The sequence below is a fragment of the Glycine soja genome, chromosome 12 (genome assembly GCF_004193775.1).
Source record: "Glycine soja cultivar W05 chromosome 12, ASM419377v2, whole genome shotgun sequence".
Lineage (NCBI taxonomy): Eukaryota > Viridiplantae > Streptophyta > Magnoliopsida > Fabales > Fabaceae > Glycine > Glycine soja.
Genome location: NC_041013.1, coordinates 39,878,525 through 39,896,840, shown reverse-complemented (window position 1 = coordinate 39,896,840; position 18,316 = coordinate 39,878,525). Strand labels below are relative to the sequence as shown.

Here is an 18,316-nt window from a genome sequence, read left to right as displayed (position 1 = left end):
TAATATGACAATTAAAAAGGAATTGAGAAACTTATATGATTTATTAAATATATAAAAAATTAAACAAGTAAAAAAGAAATTATATGAAATACCCTTACTTTGGCGGTATAAGTGCGGCCCAATTTTTTTCAACTTTATATTATAGTAAAAGATTCATAATGTGCATCTAAAATCAACATTTTATTAAATGTTACAATAATTAATATAATTTATTAAATAAATGAAAAATCAAATATCTAAAATAAAAATGTCAAAAGTATCCTTATTTTAGGCGGAAAAAGATACCTAATAATGGCTCGTAGACTTTTACCCCCTTTTCCTACAAAGTATTTAATATTTTGTAGGTGGGGGAGAGGGACCAATCTTGTATGAGCTTTACGTGAGAAGCATATTTCATTATAAAAGGAGCTTATGCTCATAACAGAATGGCATAACCAGAGAGTGCATTTATCCTTTAGCAAAAGAAAAAAAGAAAAAAAAGAGTGCATCAGATTAATTCAGAAGAATGGGTGAAGAGGTGAAAAGCTTGGTTGTTGAAGAGGAAATGGGGGTGGTGGAAAGCAAAGAATGGTACTTGGTATCTTATGCTCCACACGGTGTTCCAACCACCGATCATCTTAAACTCCGCAAGGTTCGTCTATCAATTGCACCTGAATCAATCCCTGACGCCCATGTTGCCATTGAGATGCTGCTTTTCTCTGTAGATCCATATCTTCGAGGCAGATTCACTGGAACCTTAGATGGCCTTTATTTTCCGCAGTTTGAACTCAACCAGGTAGATGACCGAATTTCATAATGAATTTTATTGAAAATGAAAATATTTTTTATTAGTAAATATTAGTTGTTAATTGTTAGTTTTTTTATTAACAAAAAAATCTTTCTTCTTTCCTTTTCCTTTTATCATCAGGTCAACCCTATAAAAAAATATTATTATATTTGTTACTACTGTAATTCATAATGATGACCATAGTGGTAATTAGTACATGCATATATAAACCTTTTTTGACTTTTGGTAATGGGAATTATGTTACAGGTGATCACAATATTTGGGATTGGAAGAGTGAAACGATCAAATGACAGTAAATATGAAGAGGGAGATATTGTTTTGAGTGCAAGTTTTCCTGTTGCTGAGTATTGTGTGATGCCCTCCAGTGAGATCGATGCAAAAATTGATGCTGCAAGTGGGATTTCATTGCCGGATTATCTGAGCACTCTAGGTGATGAGTTACTAAATGGATTTTCTCTCTAACATTTTCAATAACATTTTATTTGGGTATGAGAAATATCCAAAGACATGCATAAATAGAACAAATTAATGTTACCATGTGATGTGCCTACTGTATCTATATTGTGGTGTATATATATATAATAAGTTGCATTGCAGGAGTGCCTGGATTTGCAGCATGGCTGGGGATAGAGGTGGTGGCAGACCCCAAACCTGGTTCAAATGTGTTCATATCTGCAGCTTCAGGTGGTGTGGGAATGATTGCTGGTCAATTGGCTAAGATCAGAGGTTGTAGGGTCATCGGAAGCACGGGATCTGATGAAAAAGTAATATCTTTAAAAATTGTAATTTATATCCTCGAGTGGGGGAAATTTTACAATAATGATCCAAATCAACAAATTGAAAGAAAGTACTAATAAAATTTATCGATATATTTTTTTATTGATAAATGATAGTTATCAATTGTTATTTTTTTAATTTACTGACATATTCAACTTGAATATTCTTATTGCTGTCAACTTATACCTTTCTTATCATTATTTCCTGGCTAAACTTATTTGTATTTTTGAAATATGATGAATGATTTCTCAGGTGAGGCTAATCAAAGAGGAATTTGGGTATGATGATGGATTCAACTACAAAAAGGAAGAGGACCTTGATGCAGTTCTAAGCAAGTAAGGGACATCATATCCCTTCCCCTAATTCGTACCAATTAACTAGGAAATCATTATATATGTCAATTGTATGAAGTTAAGCAAATGTATGACAGTTCACGTACAATTGGAATTTTGCAGGTTCTTTCCTAATGGTATTGATGTTTACCTTGACAATGTTGGCGGGAAGATGCTTGAATCTGTACTGAATCATGTCAACAAGTTTGCCAGGATACCACTTTGCGGGATGATATCTCAATATAACCAGGTGATCAACTGAGTCAATTGGGAGAGTTCATTACACATATGTGTTGTGTGGGTGGGTTTGTCCATATTATATTGTGCGTTTTACCTAGATCTTATACTTGAATTTTATCTTAACCATACACCATGATATATATAACATAAGGGGATGAAAATATTGGACAAATGTCTCTTGTACTGAAGTCCATATATATTATACCTAGATCTTATAACTTGCGTTGGGCTAAGCAAACAAAATTAATATTAGTCCAAAACATATTTTTTACAGGCAAATATATTTCCAGCATATATTAGGCCCAATTTACTAGCTCATTTTGATAGGATCACGTCCACACTTAGTTTTAATTAACTAGCTAAATCTTCTTGGTCAATTGCATGTTAAAGCTTCGAGTATATTGCATATGGTTCACTCTAAGAATTTACCTTCTATACATTACATGTTTTGATTTTACAATAAACAAACCTCGTGGTGCAGGTTTGGACTGAAAGAGAAGGCGTCAGGAATCTTTTGAATTTGGTGGGCAAGGAAGTAAGAATGGAAGGGTTTTTGCTGAAAACACATTTCAATCGTTTTGGAGACTTTGCAAAAGAGATTGAGGGCCACATAAAAGAAGGGAGGCTTAAGCCCAAGACTAAAATAAACTTCGGAATTGAGAGCTTTTTGGATAGCTTGAACTCCTTGTTTTCTAGCTCTAATATTGGAAAAGTAGTTATTCAAGTTAATAAGGCTTAAGTATGCTTGATCAAGTTGCCGTTATAATTTTTCTTCAATATATTTCACCCCCTCTCCCATTTTCCAGTCATTTATTTTATATTTCACGCATGAAGAGAGAATTTGTGTAATAATTATTTGATTTGTGTGAAGGAGATTTTGAATTTCTTCCATTAACTAGTGCAAGTAATAAATTCTGTGTTTCTTCATACATGTTATAAAATTTATTTCCCAATAATTGGCTTTTTCTCTTGCCCTCCTTATGATCTTTTCATATGCATGGGTCTAGTTCATTTTATATAAATCAAAATAATAAACATAATAATAAGTTGATATATAGAACATTGCACTCGGTCAGATATTAAAAAAATTAAACATAGTCTATTCTACTCATCAAATATTAGGCTAGTTGGCACTTTCACTAAAGTAACACATTCTTGAGATCAGAATCCAGTTATTTTGAGTATCGGTAAAAACTGTAAAGTAACACATTCTTGAGATGAATTAACTTTCAGAATTCAATTGAGTCTAATACAAAACATCTCATCCCCAAAATAGAAAAAAAAAATAGAACACCTTAAGAGTTAAAATTATTCTGTGCCAAACTAGACATAGTAAAATGGGGTTTTAAACATATTATTGGGATGAGACTATTTTGACCGTTGATTGAGTCAATTCAATTGTCATACTAGCTATTAATTTTGATTGTTGACTTCATTGAAAAATAAATAATATAATATATATTAAATATGTACATATTGTATTATAAATAAAATCTGCACATATATTACAATAAATATATAAATAAAATACATAACCATAAACAAAAAAATTATTAATCTGCATGCAAAATAAATAAAAATTAATTATATAGTTTTTTTATTCTATAAAATATTAATTATAATAAATATTATAACTACAATATATATATATATATATATATATACACACACACACTAGAGCAATTATTCATAACATCAATTTCTTTTATGTAAGTACTCATCATACCATGATGTATCTCCCTTTTTTTGTATCTTTTTCATTTGAAACTTATGATAAAAATTCTTCATTGCTTCCCAGTATATCGTTATAATTTATTTATTTATTTATGATAGTACTTACTAATTAGCTATATTATTTACTTTAATCAATTTTTTATTTAAATTTAATTATTTATTTTATGTTGAAATTAAAATATTATATAATTATTTTATAAATAAATAATATAATTATATAATTAATATTTTATCATTTTTTAATTTAATTAACCAATTTATCTTCAAAATTAAATATTTCTTTAAGTTTGTTTAATTATTTTAATTACTAAATTTTTAATTTTATCATTTATTTTAATTAAAAATGTATATATTTATTCATTTTAATTAATAATTTATTTATTCATATTAATTATTATATTATTTAAATTTATTTATTTAATAATATTTTATTAAATTTAAATATTTATTTAAGTCACCATGTTCTTTTGGATGATATCTAAGTAACAATATTTTTTAGGCTTAAATACAATTTTTTTCATCTTATTTTGTTAAATCTACCATTTTGATCTCTCTATTTTAAAAAACTCATAATTTAATCAAATTATTAATTTTGTCTATATTATTTCTTTATTTCATGTAAATTAATTAATTAATTAAATGATTTTTTATGATATCTTCATTCAATATGTTAGATGTAGGATTTAATTAGGCCTGGATAGAAAAGTAAAAGTAGAAAAAATTAAAAATTGATCCAAAATTATAAATTTTCTAAAATATGAAGAATAAATGTCTGAATTTAAAAATAAAAAATTAAATAAATTAAGAGAACTAAAATTATATTTAATTTTATTTTTTTAAAATTAAAAAAGGAGAAGAAGAAGTAGTTTACACAATATATTTAAAGATATGACACTAGAAAGAAGTCTGGGCGCCTCCCACATAGCTTAGTGATTTTAGGATGATGTGACAATAATAGATCCAATTTAGAAATATACTTGTCTCCCTTTAATTTTTCTGTGCAAATTTGTTCTTTTATAAATAAAGAATTATCAAAAAACTTGAGCACATGAAATACAAAAGTGTGATATAGGACAAAAGACAAAACATTATAATGTTAAATTTTATATATATATATATATATATATATATATATATATATCATTTCAAATTATAATGTTAATTAAATTTTATACATATAGTTTATATGATATGAACTTTTAAAACACACATCTGCAACCACCCACACAATTCACATATAGTGTCAATTTAGGTTTCTTATTTTTTTTTTTTTTTTGAGAATGTGTTAATTTAGTTATTCAAGGAGCTACTCAATTCAATAAATTTTTTGTATATATTAAATCTAAATAATTTAATTGCATTGAATATATTATTTCAGTAATCATGCACATGAAGTTTTAGATATATTAGATATTTGCAGTTATGTAAATCTTTATGTTGACATTATTTATTTGTATTTTAAAAGTATATTATATGAATTTATTTAATAAAATATCAAATAATTTTAAAATTTTTATAAAAAAAGTTATAGCCATAGTTAGGAACTTACCAGTTAAGTTATTAAAATAATTTTTCAAATATATATATATATATATAATATAACTTTTAAAGTAAGACAGTAAGTGTATTATAAAGTTAATAATCTTATGATCTATGATAATATATGACTCAATAGTATTCTAAATAATATTTGTATTATCAGTAAATTTTAATTAATATATATATATATATATATATATATATATATATATATATATATATACACGTGAGAATTTAGGAAAAGGAAAAGAATATCGTATTCTTTGGAACACGAGGGTTACATGTGGAAAAAAGTGGACGCGTGAGCGAAATTTAAGTAGTTTCCTTAGGTTTTTGCACACGTTATGGACAAAGTATAAAAATCACTGTTTCACTCATGCAATCTACGTGATTTTAAAGTGCAATTAGTATTTTACTATTTTATGCAGACCAAGTTTAAAGATCCATATAGATATATAATGTACATAAAATAAAATGAAAAACCATATAGTTTTGTAGAGAGAGAGAGAGAGAGAGAGAGAGAGAAATGGCCTAATTAGTATTAACCCCTACACCCCACATCTTTTACATTATCCTGTAACTTGGAAGCATTGTGGAGGGAAATAAGTTTTCTCTATATTATTTATAGGTAGTCAAACTAATCATTTCTCCAACCATAAACTATTTATGTTGTAAATTCTTTTACTATAAAGAAAATATATTTAAAATGTATTCGAGAATAATTTAATACAATATTATTTGCAGTAAAAAAATCAATATTTACTTAATAAGTCTTGTTTCAAGGTTTATATAATAAAATTTGTACAAAAAATTTATGAAAATAAGTTAAGAAATTTTATTTTAATAAACTACACCAAAAAATTCGTTGTAATTAATTGAAAAGGTTTATGAAAAATATAAATTAATTTCATAAATTTAATTTTTTTCGTAAATTATTTAAAATACAGTTTTTATAAAACTTAATTTGCCACCTGCATCTAGTGGTTTGGATCATTTCTTTTTTAGCCAAATATATGTAGAGTACAGTTAGTATAATTATAGCAAAAACTCGATATGAAGAAATTACTAATATCCTAGGAACTCCAATTTTGGGATAAGATAAACCACTTTATTTAGCACTCTACGGGGTTAAATTAAAAACAGACAATATCTAAAAGTGGATTAATCATGATGAATTTTCATAAATTGCTGCATTTCTTAGATCCAACTTTTTCTGTATTGTAATTCTGTATCGCCAAACGTCACGGTATCTACTCTCTTCATGAAATATCACGAGAATCCAACGCGGATTGTATTTGTGTTCAAGACCGTTTTCTTTTTTATTCTTATCATCATAGATTTATATTAAATAAACTATTCTCGTTATATAATAAATAAGATTTAATTAAGTTTTTAGTTTTTAATTATGGGGGGTTTTGAATTTTTGGTTTCTAAATTATTTTTTTAAAATTTGGTTCCTGAATTTGTCGTTATTAAAAATAGTCTTTGTGGTTGATAATCTCTATTATGTGCTAAGTTGTCTATTTAAGTGATCACGAATATCATTCTAAATGATAAATGAGGAGGGTGAATTGTTGTTCTATGAGTGATTGTTTTAGGTTTGTGTTTGGAGTATTGGTTCAATAATGACTATTTTTTTCCTTTTAAATCTTAATAACACAATATTCTAATTATTTACCTAAATATAATAAAATTTAGGTGACAGGAATTATTTTTAGGGACCAATTTTTTTTAAAAAATAGTTTAGGGACGAATTTTTTTTAAAAATAATTTAGGGATCAAAAATTTAAAATCTCATTTAAGAACTAAAACCTTAATTAACCCAATAAATAATTACGATCTCTCGACTCCAAGAATAATTACGATCTGTCAAAAAAGAATAATCGGTTACTATACTATTTTAACGTTGTTTTGATTAGAAGTATATAATAATAATAAAAAGAGCAGCTGAGTTGTAGCACAGCATGTTATTTTGTTTGTTGTTTAGTAATTTGATGCATGCATCAAACAGTTTCAGATATATATATATATATATTAGTACAGCTGAGTTGGAGTATTAAAAATCACTCCATATTGCTAACATTTCTTCTCTTTTTCTTTTTTTAATTTAAGGTGATGTACTGATATTATATGGAATGCAAGATCGTAGTCCTTTCTTGATTTGTGTAAAAAAGATGTGCAAGAATTTATTTATATTATTTTATAATTAATAATTACAAAATTTAAGTTAATTTGATAGTCAATTTTGATTAAAAATGATTATAATTTCTTTATTTTATTGTTTTTTAATAAAATAATAAAGAAATTAATATCTTTGTAGTTTTTGATTAGCAGAGTTTAAAAGGAAAAGATTTCAAATATTTTGAAGGAAAATTAATGCAAAAACTAAAAAAAAAACCTTGAAAGAAAAAATTGAAGATTGAGACAACTCACTTAGCACGCAAGACAGGTTAAACACGTATCCACGCTTAGCGGTAAGCTCACACTTAACGTGAAGGAGACCCATGAAGAAGTCCAAAGCGCGCTTAGCGCGAGGTCGCGTGAAAATTAAGTTATCTTAGACATATAAAAAGAGTAGGAAGCAAAGGAGAAACACAACAAACCTTACACACCACCTCGAAGACTCAGAGCTCTATAGTAAATACATAGTAAACCTGAGTATCTCTACTAGAAAAATCCTCTTTTTATGTTCATTATCTCATTCTCTTCGTTCATCCATGCGGCTTCTTCGATCCACATCAGTCTCTACAGTGTAAAGTTTTTCATGACAATAAGAGACTAAAATCCTGGGAGCCTCGCAGGCTAACTCTTGTAATATAACTTTTTCTTATTATATTTAATATTAATGCAATCCTATTTCTATTGCTCTTTTCTACGCTTAGTTGTTTGTTTATTATGGTCAGGGCCATCTATATAGTGTTTAGGGGATAACGCATTAGAAATGATTATTTTCTAAAGAACTGAGAAAGAGTATCTAAATGAAATGGTTGCTAAAAATAGATTGATATTCGTTTAACCTATTTCATGCATCTCTAATCTTAATGCGATTTATTATTTTTATTTTTGCAAAGAATTTTGGAAGAAAAGAAAATAATAGATAAATTAGGATCTTCGTGCGGGGAACAAAAGATAGAGTATCATAGTAAATGTGGGTGGAAATTAGTATAACATTAAGTAGAGAAAATAACATTGCATCACAAGTAGTTTTGGCATGACACTAATATATTTGCATTTTGAATTATCTTTTTATCATTACCTTATCTTTTACTTTTCTTATTTTTATTTTTTTTATCTATTTTATCTTCTATTTTTTAATCTTTAAATCTCTTATATTTTCTTTTAAATCTTTATCTTATCTCCTACCTCTTTTTATCTTCTATCTCTTGCTTGTAAATTGAGTTTGAATCAATCTAAGTACGACACTTGGATTTTCGAATACTTTACTACTTGAGATAATTTGATGCATTTGTCAATGAATTAACAATTATGTGTTTAACAGAATTTATGAAAATAATTAATATATAATATATTTATAAGTAATTTTGAACTTATTTAAATATATAAGCTCTTGAGAATAATTTCTATAAACAACTTATATATTACAAAAAATCAGATTAATCTTATTTTTATTTTGATTATATTTTTTTTTGCATAAGTTCTTATATGAAAAACACTTATTTAATAACTGCTTAATTAAGCACTTGTAGATAAGACTTTATTTTATATTATGACCAATTTTTAAATCAAATATCAAATAAATGGTTTTGTCTTTGTCAAATCCTTTATTTTTTGTATAGAAAATTCAGTGTCTCCTTAGATTAAAAATATTAATTTTTATTTGCATTAAATCTTTAAATTCTGAACTGAATAATTTTTTGAATACATTTAATTAGATTTCACACATTTGAAAATTCTTAAGTGTGTCATTTATACATTTCATCTTTTAAATTTTCAATGATTTTTTTAATTAACTGCAATTATTTTATTAATAATTTTAAATGTTTTCAAACTATATTGTTATATTATCATTGAATATATAATTAAATATTTTTATAATTAGTATCCTAATATTTTAAAAGTCTTTGTAAAATGCACAAGTCATTTAGTATAAATCAAATAATTTTGTCCTTAGGTATTTATGTTTTAGTCAATAAATGAGAAATTAATTATAACATTTTGAAAAAATAAATTTAGATATTAAGTAAGATTGAGAGTCTCTTTTATTTAATAATTATTATTATTATTATTAAAAATAAAATAAAATTCATTTCAGCCCTGAATAAGAATAATTAAAAATGTTAATTTGACCTCATTAGATTATGTTGGTTAAATTTAAGCAATATACTTGAGAAGGTTATTGAACCAAATGACTTATAGAAGTTGCTCATGTAGGCAACTATAACTAGTTGTTTAACCATAAAAAATAAACAAATTTTCATGTTAAAATAGGATTTTTGTGTGCGTGATGAAATATAATGAGACCCACTATTTAAAAATATATTGAGAGCTATAAAAGATAAAGAAAATAGTAAATATTTTAAAATCTTATACAGTAACAAGAGACCTACTAAAAAAGAGTTTCTTTTTTAGTGATACTACTAAAAAAGAGTAAAACACACTAATTTAATTCTTCCATTTAACTTAAGATGCTCTTAACAAGTCCTATCCAATCTAGCAAATAAAAGGAAACAATTTTATTTTTTGGAAAAAATGTAAATTATATTAAACCCAAAATGATACAATAATAAACGGGGCATACCCTGCAGTTAAAGAAAATCAAAAGTCTCCCTAATACAAGAAGACCTATATCAAGATGCTAAAACGAATGCAACAGGTGCGCTTGTCTATACATAAGAAACTTAATCTTGCTTATAACCTCTATTACAGAAAATTGATAATCTTCAAAAATCAGCTTGTTCTTAGACAGCCAGATGCAGTAGACTGTAATTGCTATAGCCAGACAACGTAATTTTCCTTGAACACCTGATGTGGATTTGCCCCTAATTAAAGAGTCAGTAATGCGCTGTAAAGAAGTGAAACGCCTGCGGAAAGGAGCCAAATCACGAATGTGAGCCCAAACTTGGAGAGATTTTCTGCAAGAAAAGAACAAATGAGCATTTGACTCAGCCTCATTTGAACATAAAGGGCAGAGGGAACCCTTGTTCAAAAAAGCAACTTTGTCAAGAGTAAGCAGCAGCCGGTTCCTTTTAGCAAGCCACAGAATGAAAGATATCTTAGAGGGGATTGTTGGGTTCCATATAACAGAACACCAATTAACAGTAGGCTTGACACCTCTAATGTATTCATAGACTTTGCCAACAAGCAATTGTTCATTGGTGCGCCATGATTGAATCCTCTTTTTGGCCTCTTCCGTACTTAGCTCTTTGGAGATAATAAAGTCCCTTATTTAAATGATTTTCTTTATCAAAACTGAATCTCATGAAGAAGTATTGTAATTCGAAAACAATTCTATTATTCCTACGCGAGATTTTCAACATTTAGTAAATTATTAGTTCATAATCAGTTCATTATCAACCTAGGAATGCGGCGGTTACTAACAAGTAACAAATAATCTATCCATTCTTAACGGGTGCATGGGTAGCATAAAATCTTAGGTGTAAAATTAAGTGCAAAATTGGTTCGCGGAAGTGGAATACAAATACACTACTGTGAATATGTTATAGTTCTAGCAAACTTGGTTTTCCAAAGTCTAAATTCTAATAAGCATCGGGCAATTCATGATATTATCATTTGCACACAAAGCATTCCAGGATGCTAAAGCAAGCTTCAAATTTGCACTATAGTTCTAATAGCACAAAACCACTAAAAATTAACTACAAATGAAAAATACTTGAATCCGAAAGTCTAACTCACACACCAAGCCATTTGTTATAAGGGGATAGGGGAATATGTATGGAATATGGCTGGTGTGCATTGCTTTGAATTTGATCACCCTAGCTAGAGCTAACTCAACATCTCTAAATTCTAACACATACCACATGAGTTTAATTTCCATCTACTTCGATCACTATGATGAACTTTTCGTTCTGTAATCATTACAGAATACACGATTTTTTTGTTTGTCTAGAAACTATGTTTAGCATATGCGAGGCATGTTGTTCCAGCAAGTTCCGAGAGTCCAAGCATCTTCTTGATCAGCAGGATCTGGTAGTGAAGCTTTGGGCTGATTTTCAAGTCCCAATGACTGATTTTCCCCTCTACGGTACCACTCAGGCATTGGCATTTCTAAGGGAAAATGGTTGAGCAGGCTAACCAGGTCATCGTCCATCCCATTCATCTCTTCCAACGGGTCCTCGCCAATTTGTTCCTTCCCTGTATTATGCGTTAAAATTTTCACGAGTTTAGGGAATCATCATATAAAAGCATGCAAAATTTTGATGCAAAGGAGAAATATATATGCTCAAATATGTATTTTACACTTCAATAACATATTGCAGTTAAAATATTGTTTACTTTTGAATAAAATTTATTAGAGATTACAAAATCATGAATGAATATCATTAATAAAAAACAAAACCTACATCAACGACTAAAAACAAAATTTACTATATTTTGTGAAGATGTAATGACATAAATTAAAATAAAAAAAACACTATATTTGTAAGGATTAAAAATAAAATTTGTCATATAAAAACACAATTGTTACGTTTAGAAGGAGATAAAAAATGTTACTAGCAATGAATTCATGATAGAAATCAAAACAAGTGTCAACAAACCTTACAGAATCAAAAGCCAAAAAAATAGTTTACAAAAATTACTTAACATATTTAAAACAAATATGTTAATGATATATTTTATAGAAAGACCCTTTTTTTAAGATACTCTTACTCTGAAATTAATTTTTCTTAAAAAATACAAAATTATAAGTGAGACTGATTGAATAAGAAATCAGATCATTGATGATTTCTAATAAATTTGTACAAATAATAAAAAAATGTATTGCAAGTCATTCTCAACCAAATATATATAATTGCAAAGAGTGAAAACAAGGAATCCAATTTAACAAACACAAGAGTTAAAAAGTTTCACCTTTTGCCAATTGAGAGGAGCTAATATCATCATCCCTCTGGCTTTCATTAGTAGTACTGTTGCCACTGTTCTTCTTCATGGCTGGCACAGTGCCTCCCTCCTCAGCATATTCCATTTTCTTTCTCTTACAAGATAACTTCCCAGCTAAGTTTGGGTCCTCCTCACTCTTTGACTTCTCATTGTGAGAAAGTCCCTGAGCCTCCATCACTAGAGCATCCAACAGGCCACTGTTTCCTTGAGGAGGAGACAATGGTGCAACTTCATAGTAATCATTATTGTTATTGTTGTTATTAACCATGCTTGAAGCTCCCATCAAGCCATCGACACCACTAGCATAGGATGAAGCAGGGGTTGGTGTCTGGTTGGAAGAGATGTCAGTGGTGGAGCCTTGCACCAAAGAAAAGGGTTCATAGGGAGATCCTGCTATGAAGCCATGATCACCACCACCTAAACTGTGGTTAAGAAGGGTGGAGGAGGAGGATCCATATGGAGAAAGAGGGGACAATGGAAAAGCAAAATTTCCATTGCTTCCACTGTTTTCATTGGAAAACTTGAATTGCTGGCTTGGATTGATGTAACGGTTGGCAGAATGATCAGGTTGGCTTTGCAGAAGATTTGCATTGGAATGATGATGGGTTTGGTTTGGATCATTGAGTTTATTGGGGTAACATGAAGATAGGAGAAGAGAAAATGATGAAGATGAATGAGGTTGTTGTTGTTGTTGTTGTTCCAAGTAACGGTGGTGTTGTAGAAGGTATGAAGTGGCTTCTGCATGGACTTCAGGAGGATAAAGGGGTAACCCTGCTCTCTGACGCCTTTTCATTCTGGTGTTCCAAAAGTTCTTTATTTCATTGTCGGTCCTACCAGGTAACTGAAACCAGAAAACATTTTAAGGATGGTGAGAGAAACAAGTCATAGGAACCAAATCACGTAAAGGCATAACAAAGTTGAGAATATCTTTGGCCTCGAAAGAAAACATTAAGGTGGGTCCTCACGGAGTATGCCAATTTGATAGAATCAGACAGAAAGACTTAGGTCAGCTCATAGAAAATCCAAAATCTGACAATATGCAGAAAACTGTAATTAATTAAAACCAAAAGGCAAATGGGGGCTGAAAGAAACTCCATTGAAGTGCAAAAGGCAAGAAAGCGATATTCTCTTTATTGATTGATGAATGATGACAAAAAGCTTCTACATTTAATGTTTTATCAATAAAAAAAAATTGGAGGAAACTAAACCATGTAAAAAATGTTGCACAACAAAAATAGGTAAACACAGAGAACAGGAAGGGATACGAATTACCCTTCCCCTTCTTTGTTTCTTCTATGAAATCCAATTTAATTAGCAGATCTTAATCCAGATCCAAATCAGGAAATTGAAAAATAGAAAAAGACGATAGAAACATAAAACATGTATAATTGTGTTTGAATTGGCGATGAGAACCAAAAACCACCCTGATCTATCATGATTTTTTCATCGCACCAAAAAATAACTTTAAGGCTACCATGGTTATCTTAAGGTGATTCGCCGCGTTTCCAACATGCTACATCATAAAACATGTATATGTGTATTTGAATTGAGAGTGAGAACCCAAAAATCGAGATGACTCATGATTTTTGATCGCACAAGAGAATAACTTCAAGGTTATCATGGTTTTAGAACGTGATACACCGCGTTTCCAACACGCTACATCATAAAACATGTATAAGTGTGTTTGGATTGACCTTGAGGACCCAAAATCTGCAGTAACACACCATGATTTTCCGTCGCACCAGAAAACAATTTTAAGGCTATCATGACTTTTTCAATGTGATTCACCGTGTTTCCAAGACGTAACATCATCTCAACAGCGAGGATGTAAAAAAAACCATCCACGCCACAGTACACCACGATTAATTACATCGCATGAAAAAAAAAAAAAACAATGCAAGTTTATTTCCAAAACCAAAAAATAAAATAAAATGATTGCATGCACTAAAAATCACAAACACAGAAGAGAAACGATGACATGAACATACACCACACACACAAAAAAGAAAAAAAAAATACATAACTTGAAGTAAGCATGCTTATATATATATATATATATATATATATATACACACACACACACATACCTGTGCTGCCATTCGTGCCCATTTGTTTCCAAGCTTGGAATGAAGGTCGATGATGACTTGTTCTTCTTCTTGAGAGAATGCACCTTTCTTGAGATTAGGTCTGAGATGGTTGGCCCATCTGAGTCTGCAACTTTTGCCACACCTTAACAAGCCAGAATTCTTCTGCACAGAGTTCCAATTCCCTTCGCCGTGCTTCTTCACGTAGTCCATCAGGATCGCGTCTTCTTCTGGGGTCCATGGCCCCTTCCTTACGCCATTTCTCACCTCACCCTCCTCTTTAGCTGCTGTTTCATTGCTGTTGGAGACTGTTCTGGCCATTGGACACATAATGTGATGAGGTGGTGAAGAATGTGTGTTGTGTAGTTTTGTTTTGAGAATTTCTGTTGTTCTCTCTCCTCTCAGGAGAAAGAGAGAGAAGAGAGATGAAATGGTGGTGAAGAAGCGTCAGAGAGAGTTGTAAGGGAACAAGCCCTTATGCCCTTTGTCTTCTCTTTGCTTCTCTTTTTTGGTTTGGTGTTGAGAGACAGAGACAGTGGATTTTTAAGGGGAGAAGAAGAAACTATGAGATACAGAGAGAGAAAGAATAAGAAAGGGGGGTGTGGGGCCCAGCTCTAAGCGTTGCAAAGGTTAATTTGGTGTTTGGAATTAACAAACACGAAAAAAAAAAAAGTTACGATGGGAGGGAGAGCGTGGGTGAAATATGTAACTAGAGGTGTGAGCTATCATTTCGCTCCGAGTTGCATGCTTTGTGCTACGTTCATATTCTTGTTTTTTTTATTTTTCACTTCTTTTTTAACTCCTACATTCTTTTTTTTTTTTTTTCAAAAGTAAGGTATCTCTATTGTCGAAAATCATTAGATTAATCCTTCAAAGATCATCAAAGTAAATTTTTCATCTTTTAACAAAGTTTTTTTCATACTCACAAGAATAAAATTGAATTTTTATCAATATATTTAAGAAACCAAGCCATCTACCAATTGTGTTAGACCTTGTTAATACTCTCTAAATATATACATGATACACATATTTATATATAAAAAAACTCTATTATTCCCTCTATTCTTAAAAATTTCTCAATTACTCTCTCCCTATGTTCTTACCTATAAGACTTTTTTAAAAATTTATTTGACCTTTTTTAAAGGGTCTTTTTCTAATTTCTAAATATATTAATTATTTTTTAAACATACCCTTATTTAATTATCCTCCCTTCAAACAATGAGAAACAATTAAGTAAATAGAAAAATAAGAAAATAATAATTTTGAAATGATAATATAATTAATTAACTAATTTAATGTGATTAACTAAATTAACTAATTTTCTTAAAGAATGTAAATTAGTTGAAAGATGTTTATAATTAAGAACGGAGAGAGTAATATCTAAAAAATAGATGTACACCTATTAAAGAGTTTAATAGTTCTCTAATGAAATTATAAAATAATTTTATACTATTATTTAATTACAAACCACATCATTGATAACATAACTTTTAAGATATTTATTATAAAAGTCAATAAATTTAACCTATCCTAGAGTTTGAGATTGAATGATTAATCTTTATCAAGAAATCTTATTATTACCTTTAGTGGAGTTTACTTTTTTAATAATTTTTTTTTTCTATTTATAAAGTTTGAACACAAAACTCTATTTAAGAGATATGAACTCAATTTCAGGTAAGTCAATATAATTATTTGTTTTGGAAGAGAGATAAAAAAAAAAAGTGAAGAGAGAAAAGATATAATGAATAATTTCATAAAAATGAATAAAAAATGTAGGTATATAAATTTTTGTATTAAAAAGTATTGGGTTGAATAAAGTGTATGTAAGTTTGGTCTAATGGTTGGAGAGTGAAAGGAGAAAGGAAAGAAAATAAGGTCAGAGGTTTAAATTTCTTCAAATAATATACCTAACAAAACTATTAAATTAATATTTATTGATATAAAAAATTATATTAAAAAGTTAATATAATACTTATTTTAGGAAAATTTATTTTTTAAATGTGATACTTATTTTGCGATGAAGGGAGTAAAAAAATTATATATATATATATATATATATATATATATATATATATATATATTAATAATTCTAAAGAGGAGTATAATATTTGTCTTACTTGGTTTTGTTTTATTTATTTTTCTTTACCGAAATATTTATTTTTTATACATATATGTAAATTGTGTGACAGGATAAAGTAAAAGAAGAAAAATGACTGCACTTTTTGATATTGACATCTCTTACAGGTGAAAATTTTATATAACTTGTACTCTATGTTGTCTTATTTTCAATTTTGGTTGAATTTTAAATATATTTTTATTTTTAAAATTATGAAAATCATCTAAAGTTAATACAGTCACTCTAGTCTCTACCTATGTGTAAAAAAAAAGTCTTTCATTTGACAATAATATTTAATGATATAAAAAATGCCATTAAATTTTTTTAAAAAAATTATTAGTAATCAATAATGCCATTAATGCTTGTCAAGTTAATTTTATTTATAAATGAATATATTTTTCCATTGACTTCCACAAATTAATTAAATTTAATAAATTGATGTTATTTATTTTGAATAGAAAATATTCAAATAAAATGTTTTAAGTATATATATTAAATGTTTAAAAATGGCTATAATGCAAAAAAGTATAATAAATAAATTCATGCAAAATTTCATAATTAAATGAGTTGGTAGTATATATAGTTCATAGTTGATATATTTTTATACACTTTTGTTTTGAAATTAATATATACATTATTTAATATGTATATTTAGCTTCTTTAAACAGTATAACAAAGGAAAAAAAATATTTTAATTTATTTTATGATGTTATAATAATATTTTCTATGACATAGAAGATCATATAATTTTCACTCAATCCCTTTTACCTTTTATCAATTTTAGAATAATTTTAAATAGTCAAACTTAATTTTATTTTAATAAATATTTTCTTATCTTTTAAATTAAAAAATCAGTGTTAAATATACATTCATAACATATTTGAAACACATTTACATAACACATAATTTTTTTTCAAAGTCAACTTATAATTTTATTTTTAAAATATAATATATATTAAATTAAGTTTACTCAATAATAAAATTTATTATATATATATTGTATATTTTTTCCCAGGTAATGAATATTAGTCAATATTTTGATTCAATGCTTTTTATATTTAATATTTTAAAATTTTAATTAATTTTGATATATTTTCAGCCAAATAAATAAAATCATAAATATGAGTTTAAAATAATTATTAGAAAAATTAAAAAAAAATCAATGATATAGTAATTAATTAGTGGTTGACAATGTAAATTTTTTTAGAATAGTTGATTAAGCTTATGTTGGAGTGGGACAGTAACCCACAATATTCCAAATTGTAAAAAATGTACTCAACAACATGCAACCTTCAACAAAATTAAAGAAACTCAGCGTTAAATTCTATAGTGATACAAACTTGATTTCCAAATTGGTTGGATAATTTATTTTTTTATCAAAAAATATTAATTATTAATTTTTGTTAAAATGTTAATAAGAAAAATTCAGATAAAATTGATACTTATATCCTTTTTTTTTTCTTCAATCATCAAATCCAATCTTATAATTCCTTGTTGGACAATTCTCAATATTAGTGATTGTAAATATTGTTTGTTGAAGATTTGGGCAATTACCTCCTCTTAAGGAACTTGTTATTAGAAGGCTACAAATCATATATATATATATATATATATATATAACACTGCT

The 18,316-nt window shown here is 27.9% G+C and overlaps 2 protein-coding genes across 2 annotated transcripts; one reads left to right on the top strand and one right to left on the bottom strand.

Annotated features, from left to right (window-relative positions):
• The first annotated feature begins 416 nt into the window (after nucleotides 1–416).
• LOC114379631 (2-alkenal reductase (NADP(+)-dependent)-like) lies at nucleotides 417–3,089 on the top strand. Its single transcript, XM_028338318.1, has 6 exons — nucleotides 417–775; nucleotides 1,034–1,217; nucleotides 1,385–1,551; nucleotides 1,817–1,899; nucleotides 2,020–2,146; nucleotides 2,618–3,089. Exons 1-6 carry the CDS (start codon nucleotides 506–508, stop codon nucleotides 2,873–2,875), a joined length of 1,089 nt encoding a protein of 362 aa, XP_028194119.1. The 5' UTR covers nucleotides 417–505; the 3' UTR covers nucleotides 2,876–3,089.
• Nucleotides 3,090–11,136: 8,047 nt separating this feature from the next.
• Nucleotides 11,137–15,125, bottom strand: LOC114378151 (transcription factor MYB101-like). Its single transcript, XM_028336693.1, has 3 exons — nucleotides 14,577–15,125; nucleotides 12,460–13,330; nucleotides 11,137–11,742 (listed from the first exon to the last, which is right to left on the bottom strand). The coding sequence occupies exons 1-3, from the start codon at nucleotides 14,901–14,903 to the stop codon at nucleotides 11,507–11,509; spliced, it is 1,434 nt and encodes a 477-aa protein (XP_028192494.1). The 5' UTR covers nucleotides 14,904–15,125; the 3' UTR covers nucleotides 11,137–11,506.
• Nucleotides 15,126–18,316: the final 3,191 nt, after the last annotated feature.

Excerpts from the sequence above, each read along its gene's own strand:
- LOC114379631 (XM_028338318.1), top strand. The coding sequence starts at position 506 with ATGGGTGAAGAGGTGAAAAGCTTGGTTGTTGAAGAGGAAATGGGGGTG. Across the intron at positions 1,218-1,384 it reads GGATTATCTGAGCACTCTAG|GAGTGCCTGGATTTGCAGCA; the intron begins GTGATGAGTTAC and ends GTTGCATTGCAG. Across the intron at positions 2,147-2,617 it reads TGATATCTCAATATAACCAG|GTTTGGACTGAAAGAGAAGG; the intron begins GTGATCAACTGA and ends CTCGTGGTGCAG.
- LOC114378151 (XM_028336693.1), bottom strand. The coding sequence starts at position 14,903 with ATGTGTCCAATGGCCAGAACAGTCTCCAACAGCAATGAAACAGCAGCT. Across the intron at positions 13,331-14,576 it reads GGGCACGAATGGCAGCACAG|TTACCTGGTAGGACCGACAA; the intron begins GTATGTGTGTGT and ends TTCTGGTTTCAG. Across the intron at positions 11,743-12,459 it reads CTCCTCTCAATTGGCAAAAG|GGAAGGAACAAATTGGCGAG; the intron begins GTGAAACTTTTT and ends CGCATAATACAG.